We start from the raw sequence: 23,356 nt of genomic DNA on the forward strand, positions 1-23,356 counted from the left end.
ATTATAGGAAAGTTGCGTGTATAGTCCATAAACTTCTTTGTACCCTTCACCTAATTTACCATTTACTAACATGGTAACTCGCTATCTTCCTGCCATATTTATACATCATCATTATTATTATTATTGAATCATTTGAGAACAGGGTGCCCTAATCTTATCACCCTTTATCGCCTGAACACTTCAGTGTCCTTATTTTTTTAAAAAACTTGATAATATATGAAGATCTTTGTATGTCAGTGATTATAATTGATATGAAAGAAGACATTGGTACTTTGTATTCATTAAAATTTCTTTCTGTCTGTAGGTATCATTAATGGGACTGGAAATTTTAAGTGCCTTTGTGGACAGATTATCAACACGATTTAAGTCCTATGTAGTAATGGGTAAGTTAACTTTACTTAAAAATTATTGTAGGTTTTGACATACTGACTTTTTTTCCCCCTCATCATTTTTAATAGAATTCTTTCTCTGTGAATGCAAAAATGTAATTTTGTACAACCCAGAGATCTACTTAGCATTTTAGGTTGCCTAGACATAAAATATTTTAAGCCTATTTAAATATTTCCTTTGAGTCAAAAAAAAAAAAGCATAAAACACACTAAATATACTATTGATAGATTTTTTACTTCATATTTTAAAATGTTTTACTGTAACTTTTAATTTTTTGTTACATTAAAAATTTATTACAGCACGACTTTCTCTTTCTCTTTAATTATTCGTTTATTTTTTCCCTTTTAAAATTTTTATTTGAATTCCAGGTAACATGCAGTGTAATATTGGTTTCAAGAGTAGAATTCAGTGATTCATCACTTACATAGAACACCCAGTGTTTATCATAACAAGGGCCCTTCGTAATACCCATCACCCATCTAGCCTACCCCCCAACCCACTTCCCTCCATCAAAACTCAGTTTGTTCTCTGTTGTTAGAATCTCTTGTGGTTTGTTTCCCTCTCCTTTTTTTCCTACCCTTCCCATATGTTCATCTGTTCTGTTTCTTAAATTCCACATGTAAGTGAAGTCATACGGTATTTGTCTTTCTCTGACTTAATTCACTTAACATAATATACTGTAGATCCATCCATGTCATTGCACATCGTAAAGATATCATTCTTTTTGATGGCCGAGTAATATTCCATTATATAGAGACTCACATCCCCCACATCTTCTTTATCCATTCATCAGTTGATGGACATTTGGGCTTTTGCCATAGTTTAGCTATTGTTGATGATGTTGCTGTAAACATCATGGTGCATGTCCCCTTTCGAATCACTGTTTGTATCCTTTGTGTAAATACCTAGCAGTACAGTTGCTAGGTCATAGGGTAGCTCTATTTCTAACTTTTTGAGGACCCTCCATACTGTTTTCCAGAGTGGCTGCTCCAGTTTGCATTCCTACAGCACCAGTTGTTAGACTATATGTTGCAGATGAATATTTTGTAAAATACAATGAAAGTAAATTACAGCAAAGTGAAAAGGAAAAAAATTCAAGGCTCAATTTTTTGTTCTTGGGTTCAGTAAATAAAATTATTTTGATCAGATTGTTTTTAAACTTTTATGTTATAAACACTCTCAATTTTTTTTTTTACCACAGTTGTAGACTGATCTGGGCTCCCAGCCATACTTTGCGGTGCACTTACAGTAGTGTGTTTGTAGTACAGTACAGTATACTAATACAGTGCTTTTCTTTGTGTAGTGGTTAGGGTTACATTGATTTTGACCTGCTTTCTAAACCTGAGTGACCTTCATTTGTCTTTTGGAGTGCTTTGATGAGTACATTTGGTTCCTGTTATGTGGAAATATCTAAAGGGGAAAGAAAAGAAATATTTAAGGGAAACTTCAGATGTTTGTGATTTTTCTTTAATGAATTAATGCTTCATAATGCTACACTTATTTTTGAATTATCTTTGGTCAGCTTTTTATTCATGTTTGGTATAATACTGCTTTCTTCTTTTTATTTTTATTGTTTAGCTATCCTTTTAGCAGAAGCATCTTAGTGGGTTTCCCTTTATTATTCCCTTTTTAATCAATACCTGCTTCTAGTTACGTATCTTGCTTATTTTTTTTAGCACAAGGAGGGCTAAATGGGGTTTGATGCTCCGACTGCCTCCCAGTACTGTCCTGCTTTCAGAACTTCTGTTTGGTTGTCCTTTGGTGTTCTGATTCTCTCAGCGTGTATGTCCCTTCTGCCTCTCAGTAGCCTTATTTATCAGTGATCTTTAGCAAGTACTCTTTTCCACTTTAGCTAATCAGAAACTTGCTCATTCTTGCTAGTTCTGGCCTAATTTATTCCTAATTTGTGCTGTTCTTTCTTTTTGAAACCCTCTCCTCTTGGGGCACCTGGGTGGCATAGTCAGTTAAGTGTCTGGCTCTTGGTTTTGGCTTAGGTTGTGTGATCTCAGGGTCCTGACATTGAGCCCCACATCAGATTCCATGTGGAGTCTGCTTGAGACACTTTCTGCCCCTCCTCTCTTCTCTCTCTCTCAAATACATAAATCTTAAAAAAAAAAGAAAAGAAAAGAACTCCTGTTTTTCTCTTTAAAAGATTTACTTCAGATTCCAGTGTCTGGGAGCTTTTCATATTAACCTTACCCTACACTGAAGTTTTCTTTACTCCATGATTCTTACACCCTTAAATACTTAATAAATTGTATTAAATTGCTTTTATTCATATTTCATGTGTGTTCTCCATATATCTACATAGGCTTATATGTGTAATTTTTTTTATCTTCTTATCTACTCTTTTTGTGCATTAATATTAGCCAGTATCATTTTTACTTTGAACCCTTCATACATGTTCATCATTTTCCTTGGTGAAACTTGAACTTGTTAATAGATGAGAGTCAGTGTGATATAATAGGTAAATTTTATCATTACTTTTCTACCATATATTGCCTACTTGTCATCCATTTATTAGGCCTTATCTGCTTTACATATATGAGAGATTATCCTTACACTGTTTCTAATTTGTATAGTAGCTCTGTAAGTTAGGCAGTATATCTCTGTACTCTGAAGGAGGTATGGTATTAAACCAAGAGTCCCAGGGTTAACTTTCTTGTTTTACTCTGTCTTAGAACTTAGCCAAACCATGTTAGGAGCCTTTCTGTAAAAGGAAGGAATTGAATGAAGTTATGTGTGGAAGGTTTTTATTTATTTATTTATTTATTTATTTATTTTTATTTAGGATTTTTAATTTACTTATTTGTCAGAGAGAGAAAGAGAGAGTACCAGCGAACACATACAGGGAAGCATCGGGCAGGGGGAGAAGCAAGCTCTTCGCTAAGCAGAGACCCTGATGTGGGTCCTAGGACCCTGGGATCATAACCTGAGCTGAAGGCAGACGCTTAACTGACTGAGCCACCCAGGATTCTGTGTGGATTATTTAAATCCTGATTATTTGTGTGACTTTGGGCAAGGTATTTAATGCCTTTGGGCCTTCTCTATCAAATGGGCCTATTCTATTTCGTTATGTGTGGAAGGTTTTTTCATAGGATTGTTACGGGGTTGACATGAGATAATTCAGTGCTTAGTACATAATAATATTTAATATTTATTGTTTATTGCTGTCTTCTGCCTCATAGAAGCTATTGGAACCAGAGTCCCACAGCAGCCAATCCTACAGGTGTCGATTTTCTCTGATGTTAATAATACATCAGATAAATACAAGTGTTTATATTATTCTAACTGACAGGTACTTCGGTTGCCTCCTGATCAGGCTTGTAATGTTATGGCAGGGACTTTCTTCTTACATAGTCATTTCCTTGATTAAGCTTGGGTTTTTGGATGATATCATTTCATTTGGTATAGTAGGCTTCTCATCCTAGTCGAATTTTCTTCCAAAATGAATGTAATTTCTTTTTTCCTTAAGTGTTATTTATTATTATTACATCAGTCTGCTCGTTATATTCTAGAACATATTTGCATCAACTTACGCACTTAATTATAATTGTCTGTAAATAAATGAGAGAAAATCCATTTCTTAATTTCATTTCTTCCTTCCCTTGTTTAAACTAGGCCTCAGCCTTCATTGCACAGGGGAAAAGAAGGCTATAGTTCATATCAAAAGAGAAACAAAAGTTAATTTCTTTGCCTTCCAACCTGTAGAATCATACTAGCAATGGTGGGGGAGGGGGGAGTGGTAGGTAATACAGAGTGCTTACTCAGTGCTCTTCACTCTAAGTGGTTTACATTTATTCTCTTTTTAATTTTCAGTTCATCTTCTGAGGTGAGTACTGCTGCAGACTTAATGGTTAAGGATATAAAGACAAAAGGAGATGAAATATTGTGGCCACACACCTCATAATACCCCACAAGGGGAAGTGGTAGTTTAAGGGTTTACAGAAAGATAATTTTGACTTTGAGATATTTTTGCCAAATGAGTGGACTTTAGAACCTGTATCCTCTCAGTTCTATCTTCCTCTCCCTTTCCCTTCAGCCTCACCCTCAATAGATGTGATTTCTTTGTGGCTTTGTTGATTTATAGTTATAAAAACCTTTCTTATGAAAACTTTCCAAGAATGGACTCTTACCTGCTTTTTCTCCCTCCTTTCATGAAATAGTGCCACAGTCTTGGACATAGTAGAGAAAAACTTCAATCCGGGGGCCTAGGCTTTTATTTTTGTCAGTTGAGTAATATGTCATACATACATAAGTGTGTATTACACATGTAATTGCACACCAACACCTGTCTGTCCCCAGGTAGAGAAACTAGAACTCTGTCATCCTAGATACTTCCTCTCTGCATTCCTGATGACACCTCCCTCCCTCTGCCAGGGGTGACCACAGACATGACCTTTTAGATAACCATTCCCTGCTAGAGCTTGACTAGCCATACACATTTCTAAATAGGGTAATATTTCGTCTTGCCTGTTTTTTGAACGTTATCATAAGTGGATATCATGTTGTATGCCTGCTTTTGAAACTTTCTTCTCTGTTATTTTTGATTAGTCTTATGAGTAAAGAAAATAATTTGCTTACCTTAACTTTTCATTTATGGAAACAAACTGTTTATAATTTTGTAAAATATAGCTTACAATGGAGATGAATTATAAATGTTTACTCTTTCTCTTGCCTTTCTCTAGTTATTGTAGCTTTAATAGACAGAATGGGAGATGCCAAAGACAAGGTTCGAGATGAAGCTCAGGCTCTGATGCTGAAGTTAATGGATCAAGTAGCACCACCTGTGGTAGGCCTTCATTTTCAAACTTACAGTTTTCTAATCAGTGTTGAAATATCGGTAAAAAGAGCTGGTAATTACAGCAAGTCAGTGAAGCCCCGGGGGACAGGAAAGCTGGAATTTTAAATACTAAATTATTGTTAATTCTTTAAAGAAATTGAAATTTAAGATAAAATATCAGGGGGCGCCTGGGTGGCTCAGTGGGTTAAAGCCTCTGCCTTCGGCTCAGGTCATGATCTCAGGGTCCTGGGATCGAGCCCCGAATCGGGCTCTCTGCTCAGCAGGGAGCCTGCTTCCTCCTCTCCCTCTGCCTGCTTCTCTGCCTACTTGTGATCTCTGTCTGTCAAATAAATAAATAAAATCTTTAAAAAAAAAAAAAGATAAAATATCAGTATTTAGCTTTTTGGGGATTTTTTGCCTTTCTTTTTCCTATTTTCTACTCTTTGACATCTTTTACAAAGCTAACTCAGAGATTCTGCTGGATACTATGCTGATTATAATATTTTTTAGGATATTATTTGGTTTTTCTTACTTGCAGATAATACAGTGTTCACTGAGAAAGCTCATTTTGAGAACTACTGAAGTTATATTAATTTGTGCAACTTTTACAGCAAGAAGAAAATTTTTTATTTGAACAGGTGGTGACTAATTGTATAAGGCATATATTCTATGATACCGATTTGTGTTTTATGAATACGGTAGAATAAATTAACCCCTATGGAGATGTTTTGAAAGGAAAGCAGAAAGGGGCACCTGGATGGCTCAGTCAATTAAGCATCTGTCTTTTGATCTCAGCTCAGGTCTTGATCTCAGGGTTGTGAGTTCAAGTTCCATGTTGTACTCCATGCTGGGCATGGAGCATATGTGAAAAGTATGACAATAAATTGACATGTAAACAGAAATTTATAGAGTAGCTCATGTTAAGTAGAAAAAAAGCCTGGAATTTATAATATATGCAATGGTATTATGGGTTATTACCTAAAATACAGTTTTAAAATTATAAAACTTATTGCATATGTTTTATAAAAAATTGCAAAAATAAACTGTTTGCCCAGATATTTTATAGAATGAAGTCCTTATTAATAGTTTGGTGGGTATCCTTCAACACTTGTTTAGTGGTTCAAATTTTAACTCATTTTTGACATGCTGTTATAAGAAATTCTCTAAGGAACATCCTTGACATGTCTTTGGATATAAATATAAAATAGTGTTCCAGAGATGGTGTTGCTGCATCAGGTTATTCACACTTAAGATTTTCTGAGTAAACTTCCAAGTTACTTTCTAGAAAGATTGGCAGAAAGAGAAGTATTAGTAGAATTGAATAAAGAGTCCAAGAAGAGGTATATGTGTGTATGTGTTCATGGATCTAATAAATGGTAAGGGTGGTGTTTCTAAATGTGGAGAAAGGATTGATTGAGTCAGTTGACTGTATGTTTAGAAGAATAAAGTTGGTTCCTTCCTACACTAAATTCATATAATTGCTATGGAATATCCGTACAGGTGATATATGCTTTTTTAAAAAGGAAATTTTAGTAGATACCAATAAAATGACTTTTATCAAATAATGTTTCTGTATTTGGATCTAGTGCTAAAGTGAGAAAAGCCTGAATTATAAAGTGTTGAAAAAGCTGTTCCATGTGACAATTTGGAGTAGTTGCTAAGCAACATTGGACCTTTTAAATGCTTACTGGACTACTAGGCTTATAATGGTAGCATTGTTGTTGGGAGATTTCTAAAGCTTAGAAAGAATTTTGTGTCCGTGGAAATCTTAAGGTTTTTAGGTATTGGACATAGTTTTTCTGAAAATAACTGAAACCTAAAGTGAAAGATACTAAATAAAAACTAAAAATGTGATTAAGGTACTTTAAAATGAGTGAGAGCAACATTAGTACAAATTTGGCTTAGGAAAGCTTGTAGAGGGGCGCCTGGGTGGCTCAGTCGTTAAATGTCTGCCTTCAGCTTAGGTCATGATCCCAGGGTCCTAGAATCAAGCCCCGCATTGGGGGTCCCCTGCTCAGCGGGAAGCCTGCTTCTCCCTCTCACACTGCTTGTTGTGTTCCCTCTCTCCCTGTCTCCCTCTCTCTCTGTCTCTGTCAGATAAATAAATATATTCTTTTAAAAAAAATTGTAGAGAAGTAAAGTCTGATGGGAAAATTCAGTTATTTAAAGTTGGTGATAGGGTTGGGAATAAAAAAAGATTATAACATGAGTAATATAATTTTTTGCTATACTTGTTTACTTTTCTTTTAAATAGTACATTTGGGAACAGTTGGCTTCTGGTTTTAAGCACAAGAATTTTCGATCTCGAGAAGGCGTGTGTCTGTGTCTTATTGAAACCCTAAACATGTAAGTTTTATGATTACTGAAAATAGCTATCTTGTTTTTTGTTTTTCTAAAAGGAAAGAACAATATCCATTTCATAAAACTTGAAGGAAGTTATGGAAATAACATTTTAAATAGTTATTAATTGATTTTTGGTATGAGAGCTTTTATTTGATTTTATACCTTCAGCTGTTAAATTTTTGTGTGTATATTAATTTAAAATTATTAAGTGTTTCTCTTTTTTATTAGTGATAAGAAGTGTTTGCTACCCAAAATAGATGATTGTATAAGAAGTATGTTGATATAACTTAGGTTCTGGATCCAGTTTGGAATTGTTTTCACTCCATGGTATTTCAGATATTATAGCCATTTCCCCCCAGCTAGGTTTTCTAGACCAGTGTGGATGGTTACCCAAATCACAGACTGAACAAGACTCTTCCAGGTAACTATACAGTGAATCAGGTACCAGTATGTAGAGCTCTGACAGCATAGAGCCACAGAGCTCAGAACTCCAGTCTGAAGAAGTTGTTGGGGCTTTTGATCTCTTTCTGGATTATTTGTTCAAGTTCTATGCAACAAGATAGGTGATACATAGTAGCTTTCAACTTTTCCTGTAGTGTTACTTCCTTTTTTCTAACTATACCTTCATTTATTTTCTTTTACTCCACTTGGTCCTTTCTGCCATCTAGAGCTTGTAAGTGCATTCAGTTTTGCACAACTTACGTGGTTTTTGGCTCTTCTGTCATTTGCTTTCAACCCATGACCTCATCAAATATTATAACCTTTATAAATAAAGGTTTTATTGGAATGCAAATTTGAGACCCAGCATCTAAAAAAAAAGTTAAGTATTTTAAAGCAAAAGCTCAAATTTTCCTGAGTGATCAGTAAGTTATTAGGTGTAAGAGTGCCATTGGTTGAACATTTTGTTCTCTTGGATCATGTGTTGACAGTTTTCATTGTCAGTCATGGTTTTTCAAGTTTGCATATTTCACATTGTTTAGAATTAGTTTTTGCTTGTGTCTGATGTCCTTCATGTTTTAATGATGTGTACCCATGCTCCCCACAATGTTTGTCTTATTGATATAGACAAGAAGAAAGTGTAAGGTTATTTTGTTTACTGTTTGATTAAAACCAAATTCTCTTTATTTTTGTTTCAAATTATATTTAGTTTTGGGGCTCAGCCACTAGTTCTCAGCAAGCTGGTACCACATTTGTGTATCCTATTTGGAGATTCCAACAGTCAGGTAAAATTTTACTTACATTCAAGCATTGACTAATTTTTTTTGGCTATCTCTTCTTTCCTAGCGCCCTTACTCCACTTAAAAAAAAGAAGAGGGCAGGTGGAGCTGGGTAGTGAAATCAAGATTTCACCTCACTTTTTCTCTTAAAATCCACCAAAGTTACTTTCTGAGAACGCATTTTATTCACATAAGTTGCTTAAGTTTTACTCGTTTGGCTAGTGTTAAGGATATATGGAACCAAAAGGATAGATCTTGGGTTTGAAAGACTAAGTGACAAAGAACTTGATTCCTTTTTATAGTTCTTTTATTTGTTATTTGTGAGGACAGGTTGTCAGTGTCCTTTCTTCATTCCTGAATGTGGTTGCATAACAACAGCTTTTTACAAAAGTCATAACCCTATATTTAACAGAGGAAATTTGTAATTTCTTTACTTGAGCTATGTATGCTGTAGGCATAATACAGAGGTGTATCCTGGATCTTGTCCATCTTAGTGGATTTGAACCTTGACTGTAACCTTTTTGTCATAGCTTGGGCATTTGGAATAACTCTAGATAAAGTATTCCTTGCTATTAGACGCTGGCTCTCCCTCTGGAAGTTTGAAGAGAGTTCTATTACCTCTTTATTTGTTCTTTGTGACCTTTGAAAGGGAACTGGAGCTGTCTTCCAAATTCTTGTCTTGAGGCCACATGTTTTTTCTTTTAATTGTGCTAAAATATACACAACATAAAATTTACCTTTCCATTCATTTTTTAGTTTATAATTCATTGGCGTTAAGTACATTCACGCTGTTGTGCAACTATCACCGCCATCCATTTCCAGAACTTTTTCATCTTCCAAACTCTGTACCCGTTAAATAATAACTCCCCATTCTTCCCAACCCCCCAGCTCCTGACAATCACATTTTACTTTCTCTCCATATGATTATACTACTCTAGGTACTCCATGAAAGTAGAACCATACAATTCGTCCTTTTGTATCTGGCATATTTCACATAGCATAATGTCTTCAAAGTTCATCTCTATTGTAGCATGTGTCAGAATTTCTGCCCTTCCCTTTTTAAGGCTGAATAATATTCCACTGTATGTGTATACCACATTTTGTTCATACATTCATCCTTAGGCGGATATTTGGGTTTGCTCCACCTTTTAGCTATCGTAAAGAATGATGCTATGAAAACTGGTGTTGAGTTCAGACCACATTCCTGAAGGGCAGTTTTATTCCAGGGAAATATATTGGCCACAATAAAATTTGTATTCATAGACTTATTGGCAGTTCTTTGTGCAGTCTTACTGCAAAAAGAAGATTTTTAAAAAGCCGCATTAGTAACTTTTATATACATGTTTCTTAGATTTCTACAAAACCTTTTACAAGTTTTCTCTAGAGTTTTCTCAGCAGGTCCTCTTGGTTTTTGTTACTGACCTGCCAAAATCTCTTAGGGGTTTAGAAGCATTAAAACCAACTGAGAACTTTAAGTTGTAATGGTGTCGTAAGATGACATATTTTATTATGTCTCATCTAAGCTAAAGTTCTGAATTCCTTGACAGGTGAGAGATGCTGCAGTATTAGCTATAGTGGAGATCTATAGACATGTGGGAGAGAGAGTGAGGGTGGATCTCTGTAAGAGAGGAATTCCTCCTGCTAGGTAAGTCTTGCTAAATTTTTTTTTTTTTTTGGCTACTCATTTTGTAAGTTTTAATTTCATGTATGTTTGTTTTAAATAGTTCAGTTTTCTGAGATTTTTAAAAGTCACAAGATATGGGTGCCTGGGTGGTTCAGTTGGTTAAATGTCTGCCTTCAGCTCAGGTCATAATCCCAGACTCCTGGGATTAAGTCCCATATCCAGTTCCTTGCTCAACAGAGAGCCTGCTTCTCCCTCTCCCTCTCCCTCTGCTATTACCTCTGCTTGTATTCTCTTGCTCTCTCTGTCAAATAAATAAAATCTTTTAAAAAAATAAAATAAAATTCACAAGTTACAAAAAGATGTGTAGGTTTTCACGTTTAAAAAGTTCTTTACATCCTGCAATTTTTTTGGACACTGTTTGATTATATATTCATATATTATTTAATATGTAACTAAATATCATCCAGGAAACTGTCTTTTGATACCAGACAGTAATAATCATTACTTGGAAGATGCTTAATCAAGAATTTAGCAAAAATGGGGCGCCTTGGTGGCTCAGTGGGTTAAAGCCTCTGCCTTCAGCTCAGGTCATGATCTCAGGGTCCTGGGATAGAGCCCCCATCTGGTTCTCTGCTCAGCAGGGAGCCTGCTTCCCCGCCCCCCCCTGCCTGCCTCTCTGCCTACTTGTTATCTCTCTATCAAATAAATAAATAAAATCTTAAAAAAAAAGAATTTAGTAAAAATATTAATCTACTCATTAAATATTTTTTTTGAGTGCCTCCTGTTGAAAGGTATTACACAAGATACTGGATAACAGAAAGCTATATAAGAATTAGTCACTACGGGGGCACCTGGGTGGCTTATTCGGTTAAGCATCTGCCTTCAGCTCAGGTCATGATCTCAGGGTCCTGGGATTAAGTCCCACCTCCGGCTCCCTTTTCAGCAGAGTCTCCTTCTCCCTCTCCCTCTGCCATTCCCCCTGCTTATACTCTCTGGTTCTACCTCTCTGTCAAATAAATAAGTAAAATCTTAAAAAAAAAAGTCACTACTCTTAAAATCTAGTCAAATCAAAAGGAAAATTAAGAATATCTGAGTACAGTGGCATCAGTTAAATCAGTAAAAATCTCATTGATGAGCTTTTCATGTATCAGAACATTTTTTCCAAAGGTAATTTTTTTCCTTTAGTACTTTTCAGAGTTTCTATTTTTGTTAAAGATATTACTCCAGTTAAATTTTTTGGTAATCCTATTTTAGTCCCATTTTAAGGGGACTCAGAAGGATTTCTTTTAACTTTTTATTACTGAAAATTTCAAACATAGACTGAAGTAGACAATAGTGTAATGAACTTCATGTACCCATACCCAGCTTCAACAATTAAAAACTCATGGCCAGTTTTGTATGTTATAATCTTACCTACTTACTCTTGTTTTATTTTGAAGCAAATCCCAAGTCATTTTATTTCATCTGTTATTCAGTGCATTCAGTACTAGCATCACAACTTAAAGTTTTTTTTGCAAATAGTTCTATAAATCAGATATCCAGTCAGCATTCAAATTTCCAGTTGTTTCATAAACGTCGTAAGTCTGTATATATGTTTATAGTTTTCTTTGAATCCATATCCAAATAACAACAAATAGTTGGTAAATTCTTACAAGTCTTTGTAAATCTTTATGTACCTCCAACACTTTTTTCTCTTGTGTTTATTTGTTGAACAAGGTAGGTAATTTATCCTGTAAAGTTTCCCATATTCCAAATATTGCTGGTTCTTTTTCTGTGGTATCATTTAACATATCCTTTTGTCTTTATATCCTACAAATTGGTAGTTGGATCTCAAGGCTTGATTTGAGTTTTGGTGGTAGGGGGTGGGGTGTCAGGAGATGGAAGACTACTTCAGAGGGATGTTCTAACTCTCATCATATCTGGCTATCTCTCTTACCATGTAGTTTTTTTCTAGTACTAATTATTTTTTTATAATAAGATAGTCCATTAAATGTGCATTTTGTTTACTTACTCATTTTCTACTTCCAGGGCTAACAATTTCATTTGAGTAAACTTTACATCATTTTATGTAAATGAAAGAAATGATATTAATGTAATGTATTTATGTGTATGTGTATATGTATGTATATTCCATTATATATTTTGAAATTTCTATCTAAAAATTTTTAATAAATAATTTATGATTTTATGCAAGTATGACATCCATACAGAAATGTATGTAAATCATGAGTATACAGTTCTGTAAATTATCATAAAGTGAATACACCCATGTATCCACATAGGTGGCAAAGTTGAATATTATAATCTAGAAGCTTCCCTAATTCCTTCTTAATTCTTGAATTTTTGAATTTTATATAAATGGAATCATATAGTATGTGCTCTTTTGTGTCTGGCTTTTTTCAGTTAATGTTGTTATTATTATTTCTTAGAGATTTATTTACTTATTTTGGGGGGGTGCAGAGGAAGAAAATCCTTAAGCAGACCCACTGCTGAGCTGGGAACCCACCATAGGACTCAATCCTACAACCCTGAGAGTATGACCTGAACTAAAACTGAGAGTTGCTCAACCATCTGAGCCACCCAGGTGCCCCTTGTTGTTTTAATTCATTTGGAATGTTGGATCTGGCTATAGTTGTTTCATTTTCATTGCCATTTACTTTTTTATGAATAAGTCCTACTTTATGAATCCATACTAATGATGGACTTGTGAGTTATTTTCAGTTTGTAGCTCTTTAGAATAATGCTATTAAAAACATTCTTGTACATGTCTTTTGGTGTACATGTGTGTTCGTCTCTTAATCTAAGAGTGGGATTGCTGGGCCATCTGGTATGTTCACCTATAATTGATAATTGACAAACAGTTTTCCAGAGTGGTTGTAACCATTTATTTTCTTGCTGACACTGTTTGCAAGTTCCTGTTATTCTACATTTTCAGTGATATTTAGCATTATTAGTCTGAATCTTAATAATTTTAGGTTTCTGGTGTATGTGTTTTCATTATAGTGGTAATCTGCATTTTTCTGATAACTAATAAAGAGAAGAACCATTTCATGTATTTATCATTCATTTGGATATGTTCTTTCAAAGTGTCTTTTCAGGTCTTTTGCTATTTTTGAAAACTGAATGGTCTGTCACTTTTTAAAAATTGATTAGGAGGGGGCGCCTGAGTGGCTCAGTGGGTTAAGCCTCTGCCTTTGGCTCGGGTCATGATCTTAGGGTCCTGGGATCGAGTCCCGCATCGGCTCTCTGCTCAGTGGGGAGCCTGCTCCCCCCCACCGCCCCGCTGCTTCTCTGCCTACTTGTGAACTCTCTCTGTCAAATAAATAAATAAAATCTTTTGAAAAAAATTGATTAGGGGGACTTTTTAACATACATTCTAGGTACAAGCCCATTGTCAGCTATGTATATGTTTCAGGTATCTTCTCCCACCTTGTGATTTGCCTTTTTACTTTTTTGATGGTGTCTTTTAATGTACGTAAGTTTTTAATTTTGATGTAGCTTTTGGTCATTTCCTTTATGATTAGACATTTCTGTGCCCAGTTTAAGAAATCTTTACTTACCTTAATAACTTAAAGGACATTCTCTGGGCGATTGTCATGAAGTTTTATTCACATTTAGATTTATAGTCCATGTGGTATTTTCTTTGAAAATGTTGTGAAATGGGGGTTCAGAGCTTTCTGTCCTCAGTTTCCTACTCCTATTTTGCTACTCTAAGTGTTATTTTCATGCTTCTTAATATCTTGTTCTGCCATTTTCCCCAAAGAGCTCTCCTGGATACTATCCTTTATGTACTTGACCTCTGTGGTCTTCATTCTGAGGTGTCCCACCTTCCAATTCCAGTGTTCCCTCTCCCATTTCATCTTGTCCACATCTTGTCTCTGGGCATCTTGTTCTGCTGTCTCCCTTAGACTCTGGAAGATACTGTTCTGTAGGATGAAGCAACCTGTGTCTTTAAACTGAAGTGCTTGCTTTCAGATTTGTGAATATTTTTATTTGTTGTGAATGTTTTATTTGTTGAATTCAGTGGGGGTAGGAGGCTAAGGTTTAGAAATCACATTATGATGAGTGTCTAGAAGGTTTTCAACTCTAAAAAACATCTATGTTTTAAAGATTTTATTTATTTATTTGACAGAGATCACAAGTAGGCAGAGCAGCAGGCATAGGGAAAAGGGGAAGCAGGCTCCCTCCTGAGCAGAGAGCCCAACATGGGGCTCAATCCCAGGACCCTGGAATCATGACCCAAGCTGAAGGCAGAGGCCTCAACCCACTGAGCCACTCAGGAGCCTCTAAAAAACATATATTGTTAAGATAGAAAGTGTCTGCATTCTCAGTTTACAACTAAGAACTGACAGGATATGGGGGCGCCAGGGTGGCTCATTGGGTTAAAGCCTCTGCCTTCAGCTCAGGTCATGATCCCAGGATTCTGGGATCGAGCCCCGAATTGGGCTCTCTGCTCGTTGAAGAGCCTGCTTCCCTCTCTCTCTGCCTTCCTCTCTGCCTACTTGTGATCTCTGTCTATGAAATAAATAAATAAAATCTAAAAAAAAAAAAAAAGAAGGAAGGAAATGACAGGATATGGACCATGGCTTAACTAAGGTTGTAAAAATGACACTATGACAGAAACATTAAGTCATAACATAACATAAGTCAGAGAACATGTGGCAGTTAAAAACAAAATGACAATGGCCCTCTTTCTTTCCCCAAATCTCTAAGTTCTGACTTTAAGAATAAATCATATCATAGGGGCACCTAGGTGACCCAGTCAGTTAAGTATCTGACTCATGATTTCAGCTCAGGTCATAATCTCAGACTCCTGAGATTGAGCGCCATGTTGGGCTTTGTGCTGAGCGTGGAACCTGCTTGAGATTTTTTTTCTCTCCCTCTCTCCCTCCTTCCCCTCCTGTGCTTGCTTTCTCTCTGTCTCTCAAAAAATAAATAAATAAATCATAGCATGATATATTGGAAAGTAAAAGCAAAGCAGACTAAAAAATACTGCTATCAGCATGATACCATTTTGATCTGAAGAAAATTTATATATGAATACAAACCATCAGCACACAATTCAAAAAAAATTGGATGGTGGAATTGTGTTTGGGTTTTTTTCTTTGTTCCTAATTATGTTTCCTAGTTTTCTTTTATAATGAAAGTACACTGCTTTTGTAATAAGAAACACATTGTTAACTAAAAAAAGAAGTGATACCAGAAGTATAGAAAGTACTTCTGAATATAATCAGAAACAGTAACAGAATTGGTGTTGAAAGAAAGTAGGTTAATAGAGAAGATGTTAGTGTTAGTCTTATCCGTATCACCTTAGTTTCTGTCGTTTTATATTTCATTGTTTTTATGTTTGCCTTATGTTTTCTTTGCATGAGTTCATGTACTTTTTAAAGAGGTCTTGGTGACTGAGTACATTTATTATAAGGTTGTAACAAGTATTTTTGATGGGTTTGGAGAACTAATTTTATGAGGAAACATGAAACTGTGTGCATGTAGGTGCTGCCTGTGTTTGGTTGCTTCTGTACTCAAGCAGGATGGGCTTGGTGTTTTCTCTCAGTAAGTGAGAGTTGTAAAAGAGAGTTGTATGAAACTGAATTCCTGAACATACTTTTCTCAGGGAGGTGGTCAAGGAAATTGTTTCTATTTAAACTGTATAAAACAAAATGTATTCTTTATTCCCAGGTTAGAGGTGATTTTTGCCAAATTTGATGAAGTGCAAAAGTCAGGCGGTATGATTTTGAGTGTCTGCAAAGGTAAGAATAAATAAGTTATTTCACTTGTCAAACATTTCTAAGATTATTTAGCAAAGTTTTAGATACTAAAATGTGTTTTCAAATCAACTATTAAATCACTCAGCAGATTTGATTTTGTGGCTTGAAGCTTAATTAGGGTATAAGAAAGTCTTTAGATACTGCTAATTATTATCTATTCTCTGACTCTTTAAGAGTAACTGAAAATTTAATTTTGGGTCAGTTATGTAAAATGATACTGTTCTTTTGGCTTATTTTTTGTAGCTTCTGGGTTGAAGATTTGTTGACCCTCTTGCCTTCCATGTTCCTTGCATAAAATAGTTTTATTCCAAAAGTAATTGTTTTACTTAGTTGTTTTTAATAAAAGTTTTGGGGTTGGTGGGCTTTATTTCACTTATGTGTAGACTCTCAGTGATGATACTGGTGAAGAGACATAGAAGTAGAAACTTTACCAGCATGATCGTCTGGCTTCTCAATTGGAATTCAAGGTGGTTTCAGGTCAATATCTGGCACTTAACTCAGTTTTGTAAGGTTGCTAGATTGTGTTTGCTTTTAGTGGGTGACATTTACCCAGATTTTAGTTTTTATCCATGTATGTGAAAAGTATATTCTATTTCCAAAGATAACATGGGTTTTTCTTCCTAGGAAAGTAGGTTCCTATTAAAGAGAGTTGGGTAGGAAGGCACCTGGGTGGTTCAGTCTGTTAAGTGTCAGCTCTTAGTTTTGGCTCAGGTCATGATCTCAAGGCCTGAACTCAACTGAGAGTCTGCTTCCCCTCTCCTCTCCTTCTGTTCCTCCCCTGGTGCACAGGCGCGTTCCCTCTCTCTAAAGTAAATAAATAGAGCATGACTAGCTTAGTAATGTAATTGATGTAGTGGGAAAAAATTGGCGTGTGAGTTGTATAATCATATAATGAAAAAACTAGTTACTAATATAATTTAGTTCTTTTTCTCTGGATTAAACCAAGACTGAGCATTGTTGTGTTGCAGGAATTCAGATGGAGTGAGAGTTTAATGTTAAAAAGATTGTGTCTACCCTGATCTAAACTTGGTTCCACAAGCATAAATTGACTTCAGCGTTACCAATCCTCATCCTGACTGCCAGCTTTTCTCACTCTTCTTTGAATAGAAGGTGTTTTAAGTACCTCATCCTTATTTTTCCAGCAGTTACCTCTATTTCCATAGAAACCAGAAACAGCAGGAAGATGGATAGTTGTTAAAATTCTTTGGATTGAGACTGCTGTGTTTTCATACCATTTATAGTGCATTCTCATTTCTGTATTCCAGACTTTGTAGCTACAACTCTAAGAGAAAAGTATAATGCAGATTATAAATTTAAGGTATTATTTGGATACAGTTTATTTTGAAAGTGCTGCCTTTCTTGTATTTTGTGAGGTTATTTCTGTTATCTTCAAAATAGGAGATTTTATATTCCCTATTCTCTTAGCTCCCATTTCTTTTTCTCTTGTTTCTCTCTCCATAAACAGGAGGTTTGGAGTCAGTATCTGGCATTTATTTCTCTTGGAGGGAGTCTTTAGAGATTTTTTTTGTATTGGAGATTATCTGAATATTTTAAGTGTGGTCATATGTGAATGTTAAAGTCTAAGAAGTATACAGTGGGGTGTAGAAGTAGGTCAGGATGTTTTGATGACAATATTATGCTGTCATTGAAAAATACTTTATTGGATTCATTATTAATGGAAGAGACTATAAGAGGGAAGCCTGTTTATTATGTTGGCAAGTCCCAGGGCCCAGGTCTCTCCTCTCGCTTGTCTGTATTCTCTGTAATGTAATCCAGCTCAAAGGCTTTAAATGATAACTATTTGCTGTGGACTTCTAAATGTGTGGTTCTGGCCTCACTCATCTCTCTTATATTCTAGATTTGGTAGTTTGTAGCCTCGATGACATTTCCTTTGGAGTGCCTAATAGGCTCTCAGGCTTAACATGTCCAAAAGTAGAAAGCCTGTTGTTATCTCTTTATTCCCCTAAAATCTGTTGTTCCCCCAGTTTACCCATTTCAGTCAGTGCCACCACCGTCAGCTCAGGCTAGAAACCTGGATTGATCACCCAGTCTGTCTACCTTTGAAGTCCTAATGTATCTAAAATTTGTCCTTTTTTCCCCCATCTCCACTGCTAAAACCCCACTCTAAATCTTCAGCTTTTACCTGGATTATGCAGTAGATTTCTGTTCCATGTTTGCCTTCTAGAATGTTTTCTACCCAGAAGTGAGAATGATCTTAAAATGTAAATTAGATCATGTCTCAGCACTGTTGAGACACGATCTGTCCTTCTCAACAAGAGAAGTTTCTGCTTCAGGGAGCCTACATTCTAGTGAGGGAGATAGATTGTAAACAAGTAAACAAGTAAGCAAATAAGCGAATGATTATCCGAAGTGATTATAGTTGGTAATGGGAAGAAATACAACTACCCTTTGTTTAATGAATTTAATGAAATTAATTTAAATTATTTCTAAAATCCTTGCAGCTAAGTGAAAAGCATTAAATGAAAAAATAATTTCCACTAACATTATGGTATATGTGTTATCCCAACCCAGGACACTGAATAATTTTTTAATAATTTTTATAGGTAGAGAAGTCTATTAACAGAACATTGAAAATGAATTTTTGTAAGTAATAATTTGAAGTTAGTACCCCAAGTAATACTCTTTTTTAAATTTTTGTATGATTTTTTCCCTACAAAATTTCCAGCCCTTTTGACTTATTGTAATAGTGCACCCAGCCTAAAACTTTGAAGTTATGGGACAGAAATACATTTTAGGGCAAAATAAAGGCTCAAAAAAAATTGTGGAAACAGTTCATGCACATAACAGACTGAGAGCCATTGAAGATACCACCTTTTCCTTCTCACACTTGGTGTACATGTGCAAAGCAAATTGTTATGAATTCACCCAAACATGGCATTCAGTTCAGATTTGTTCCATATGATATTCTAGAAAGTTATGTTTTAAATAAAAATTTTTAGTGTGTCTGTGCCTGAAGTCATAATAAATGAAACATCAAACTTTTTATATTGATTTAGAGTGCTTTGAGATGAAAAAAGTCATTTTAGTAAACAGACAAAAGCAAAAAACTCAGGTTATAAAGGTGGTATAACTTGATTATAAGAGTTATTTTTTCCTCTTTAGTCTACCTCTTCTCCCTTTATGCATGTCTCGGGGCACTTTTAAAATTATTATTATAATAAATAATATCTCGTGTTTTTTTCCTGATTTCGTTCAAAACTGCTTTATCTATTTTCTTGATTCAAGTTTTGGTTGAATTCTTTGACTTGATTTTCTAGAGAATTAGTTCAGCACTCTGGAGACACAAAGTAAATGTATCATCAGTGATGTGAGTGTATCATTTAGTTTAGGAAAGGGAGAAATGCCTTTTTTTTTTTTTTTGGTCTTGAGGGTTTTTCAAGCCAGACTTTAATTCTCATATTACAAAGTAAGTTAGGCAGTATCCCTAAATACAGTAGAATTAGTTCGGCTGTGAGAAGGAAACTGAGTTTAATGTTAATCCGATCAAGGCTGGAAGAAGGCAATACCAGCCCTGGAGGAAAGAAAAGGCTGGGAAATGCAGGCCCCCTGTGATTGTGGCTGGGCCTGTTGTCATGGAGCTTTCTAGACCATCTCCTACGCTAAGATGTAAACACCAACAGTGTTGGTGGCTGTGACTGCAAGTCTTTTTCTCTTTGACTGTGAAAAAACTATGCATAATTCTGATTTGTCTCATTTGCATAGGACCTAATGAAGTCTTGGGGTGAAATCATTATAAAATGTTTCCCCACTTCTCTATTTGAAACAGTTGCTAGGAAAAGAATGCTCTAGGAGGCTGGCAATAAAACAAAGCATAGGAATTAGGCTTTGAAATTACCTTGAAACTTGGCTTATAAGAGGCAATAAAGTAACATGCAGTCTAGTTTTTTATATGGTTGTTGCATACACTTTCATGAAAAGCAAAGCAGCCCTTAGATTGATTTAAAAATGTGTCTGTTTGTGACCATGAGCCCCAGGGCTTCCCGGAGCTTGACAATGTGCTGATGTTTGTGCAGCTTGGATGGTGGGTGCTCCGTGTCCTGCAGCTGCGCACTGACTGGGTTCTGTCTCCACCAGAAGCAAGCTTTGTTCCGTGTGGCTCTGCTGTCCACACACAGAGCAGCCTTTGATGGGCTGCCTTTGACGTGATTTGTTTACGGCAGCCAGAGATGCTTCCTGCATAATGAGAGCAGTTAATCATGGAAACTGGGCTATCCCTGTTTGTGCACTTCTAGCAGTCTTCTGTTGTAAATATTAAAAGGTAATGACAAAAGGATGAAAACCTTTTTAAAAAGGCACAAATCAGTTAATCCATCAGATCATGTGATTGCTACTGATTACATGGATATCTTTAGGGAAGCAGAAAATGATTGCTGAACACATGCCTTGTGTTTTGATGATTGCATTAAAAGTCCCCCAGTGGGATGACATTTGTTGGCTCCAGAGCTTTTCTTACATTAAAATATCGGACAGCCAGTACAAGGGGAAGCATCATAACCTGTATGTCACCACATATGTGCAGTTAAAGAATAATCTTGATCAAGCTCTGCTAGGTTCTGCTAAATAGACGAGGATTTTCAGCAAGACCCCAGACTTTTATTTTGAAGTGGAGTAGCAGCTGTTGGCTATTGCGGTGCAGAGCTGCAGCGCGGCCTGGGTCACACAGTGCTCCGGGTGTCTGCAGGCTGCAGGCCGAGCCCAGTGGCGCAGGCACCGAGCTGCATTTATTTGCTGTGCTGTTTGACCTCTTGGTTTGAGAAAGCTCCCTGGACCATCTGAATGGCTATGGGAGATGGTGAGTAAGATGTGTTTTTCTTCTTATGCTTGTGTTAAACACTTCCTTTTAAAGTGACGATCATTTGCTGTGTAAGAAATATATTTCTCCCTGAAGAACGAAGTGTGTGTGTGTGTGTGTGTACACACAGTCGTGTGTGCATATATATATGCACAGGTGTGCTTACTTGCCATTTAGTATCCTTTTCTACCTGATACGTCTATATGGAATCTGGCGAATATGACAATTTACCTTGCAACCCAAATAAGCCCTCAGCCTTTTGTAGTGGTTATGAAAGGCTATTGCAAGAAACATGGAATATATGCAAAAGCTTTGAAGAGAGAATATGGAATATGGCCCTTAGAAGAATGGCAGATTTTGGCAGAAAGGTTTGCTTAGGAAGCTTGTCATCTTTGCTGTTGTATATGACAAGTAGAATTTTGTGGTAATAAAGTATTTAAAGGAAAATGGCTTGCCATGGACACTATTTTAATTAATATGCTTGTGATTTGTCAGTGTCCCTAGTAAATAGTTTTCTAGAAAATATTGTCTTTTACAAGTCCTGTATAGGGTATAATTTTATTAAAAATTGATTTTGCTAGTGTTTTATTATAATAATAATTTTTAAAATATTTCTATAGTGCTTTATAGTGTTCCAAAGCAGTTTAGTATACTTAGTATACCTTAACTTCTCAGGTACAAATAACTATATGAAGTGTACAGAGTATTTTGGTGTTTCCATTGCACAGATTAGGAAACTGAGGCTTGCTGATAGGATAAATCCTAGATCTAGGCACAGAGAGCAAACCAGAACCAAATCTAGAATGTCCAGTTGCATTTGGTATTGTCCTTCATAACACTTAACTGAGCATGGATTTTTTTCATTATTAAAGCTTTTGTTAATATGCTTAGAGGTATATTTTATAGTATCATCAATGCCAGGGATGTGTATGAAGGGGAACTTAAAGTTCCTGAAAAATATTCTGTGTATTTTTCATTAGGTTCTCAAGGAAGACTGGTCTGTATTTGGAAGTTTTAAGTCTAACAGTTTTATCCTTCCTTATGATGATATAATGACGTCTCTCTTAGGAGTTTTCCCCCTTGGGACTATGAGGAATGGGATGCAAATGTACCAGAATGATGGTGTTGGTAAATAGTCATTTAAACTGTATGTATGTGTTAATAGAAATAGAGTATATTTTCTTTTGGTATTATAATGGTTTATTCCAAGGATTTACATAACTGTTTTATGTCGTTTTGGAAATAATTTTCACTATTAATTTTTAAGGCAAAATCCATCAAAATTAGCAAATTAAGTTCTCATATACTTAAGGGCATTGCCAAGTTTATATATTTATTTATGTTTTAAACTTTAATTTACTGGTAACTCTAAATGTTGCATTTGATTGGGGCCATATCCACATTTTATTTTGTTCTTAAACATAGATTTGATGACTGTTAGTGTATCCTTACTTTTCTTTTTTCAAGCAATACATAAATATATTCCAACTACTTAGGAATGTACTGATTTTAAAAAATCAAGTAGCAGCCTTTTACGAAGTTCAGAGGGTAACCTTCCTGCTCATCCTGTTCTTCAAAATGGAAATACTTTTATTTTATTGATAATTATAGTAATACACCTTAATTTAAAAATAGGAAATTTGGGGGCACCTGGGTTGCTCAGTGTGTTAAGGCCTCTGCCTTTGGCTTGGGTTGTGATCCCAGGGTCCTGGGATCAAGCCCCACATCGGGCTCTCTACTCAACAGGGAGCCTGCTTCCTCCTCTCTCTCTGCCTGCTGCTCTGCCTACTTGTGATCTCTCTCTGTCAAATAAATAAATAAAATGTTTTAAAAAAAAATAAGAAATCTGGGGGGCAACCTGATTGGCTCAGTGGGTAAAGGATGATACTCTTGATCTTGGGGTTGTGAGTCTGAACCCCATGTTGAACATAGTGTTTGCTTAAAAAAAATTAAAAGATAAAAATAGCTCTAAATAGTAAAGATATATAGTAACAGGTAATCTTGCGATTTCTAGTTTTTAACAGTTTCATATACTCTCTATATTGATCTTTCTCACATATTGTACACATATATTATACTAGTATCATGTAAACATGTATAACAAATGGATTATGTCATTCCTAACCTGTGTTGTTTCTATTTTTTTTTAAATTTAATTAACAGAAATATCTTCTTTTTAAAATTTAAACACTACAGATACGGTAAAGTTTCCCCTCAGAACCACCTTCAAGCCCAGATATAAACAGTGGGGAACACTTTTATTTATTTATTTATTTTAAGATTTTATTTATTACTTGACAGATAGAGATTACAAGTAGGCAGAGAAGCAGGCACTGAGCCACCCAGGCGCCCCTGGTGAACACTTTTAATTAGTGTGGTGTCTGCATACCTTTTACTGTCCCTTACATGTAGATTAAG

At 35.6% G+C, this 23,356-nt stretch overlaps 1 protein-coding gene across 39 annotated transcripts in view; it reads left to right on the forward strand.

Moving 5' to 3' along the window:
• Window positions 1–23,356, forward strand: part of CLASP2 (cytoplasmic linker associated protein 2) — a 185,862-nt gene that overhangs the window by 15,080 nt on the left and 147,426 nt on the right. For 38 of the 39 annotated variants that reach the window (XM_013046683.1, XM_013046688.1, XM_013046685.1 and 35 more), the window contains 6 exons: window positions 305–383; window positions 5,079–5,182; window positions 7,428–7,519; window positions 8,664–8,739; window positions 10,281–10,378; window positions 16,037–16,107. In XM_013046683.1, coding sequence (XP_012902137.1) covers window positions 305–383; window positions 5,079–5,182; window positions 7,428–7,519; window positions 8,664–8,739; window positions 10,281–10,378; window positions 16,037–16,107 — 520 coding nt within the window. Of the gene's footprint in view, window positions 1–304; window positions 384–5,078; window positions 5,183–7,427; window positions 7,520–8,663; window positions 8,740–10,280; window positions 10,379–16,036; window positions 16,108–20,764; window positions 20,939–23,356 lie in introns of those variants that run through there. The other variant, XM_013046699.2, reaches the window with a different exon arrangement.

Source organism: Mustela putorius, unplaced genomic scaffold (assembly GCF_011764305.1).
Source record: "Mustela putorius furo isolate JIRA1106 unplaced genomic scaffold, ASM1176430v1.1 tig00003834_pilon_pilon_pilon, whole genome shotgun sequence".
NCBI lineage: Eukaryota > Metazoa > Chordata > Mammalia > Carnivora > Mustelidae > Mustela > Mustela putorius.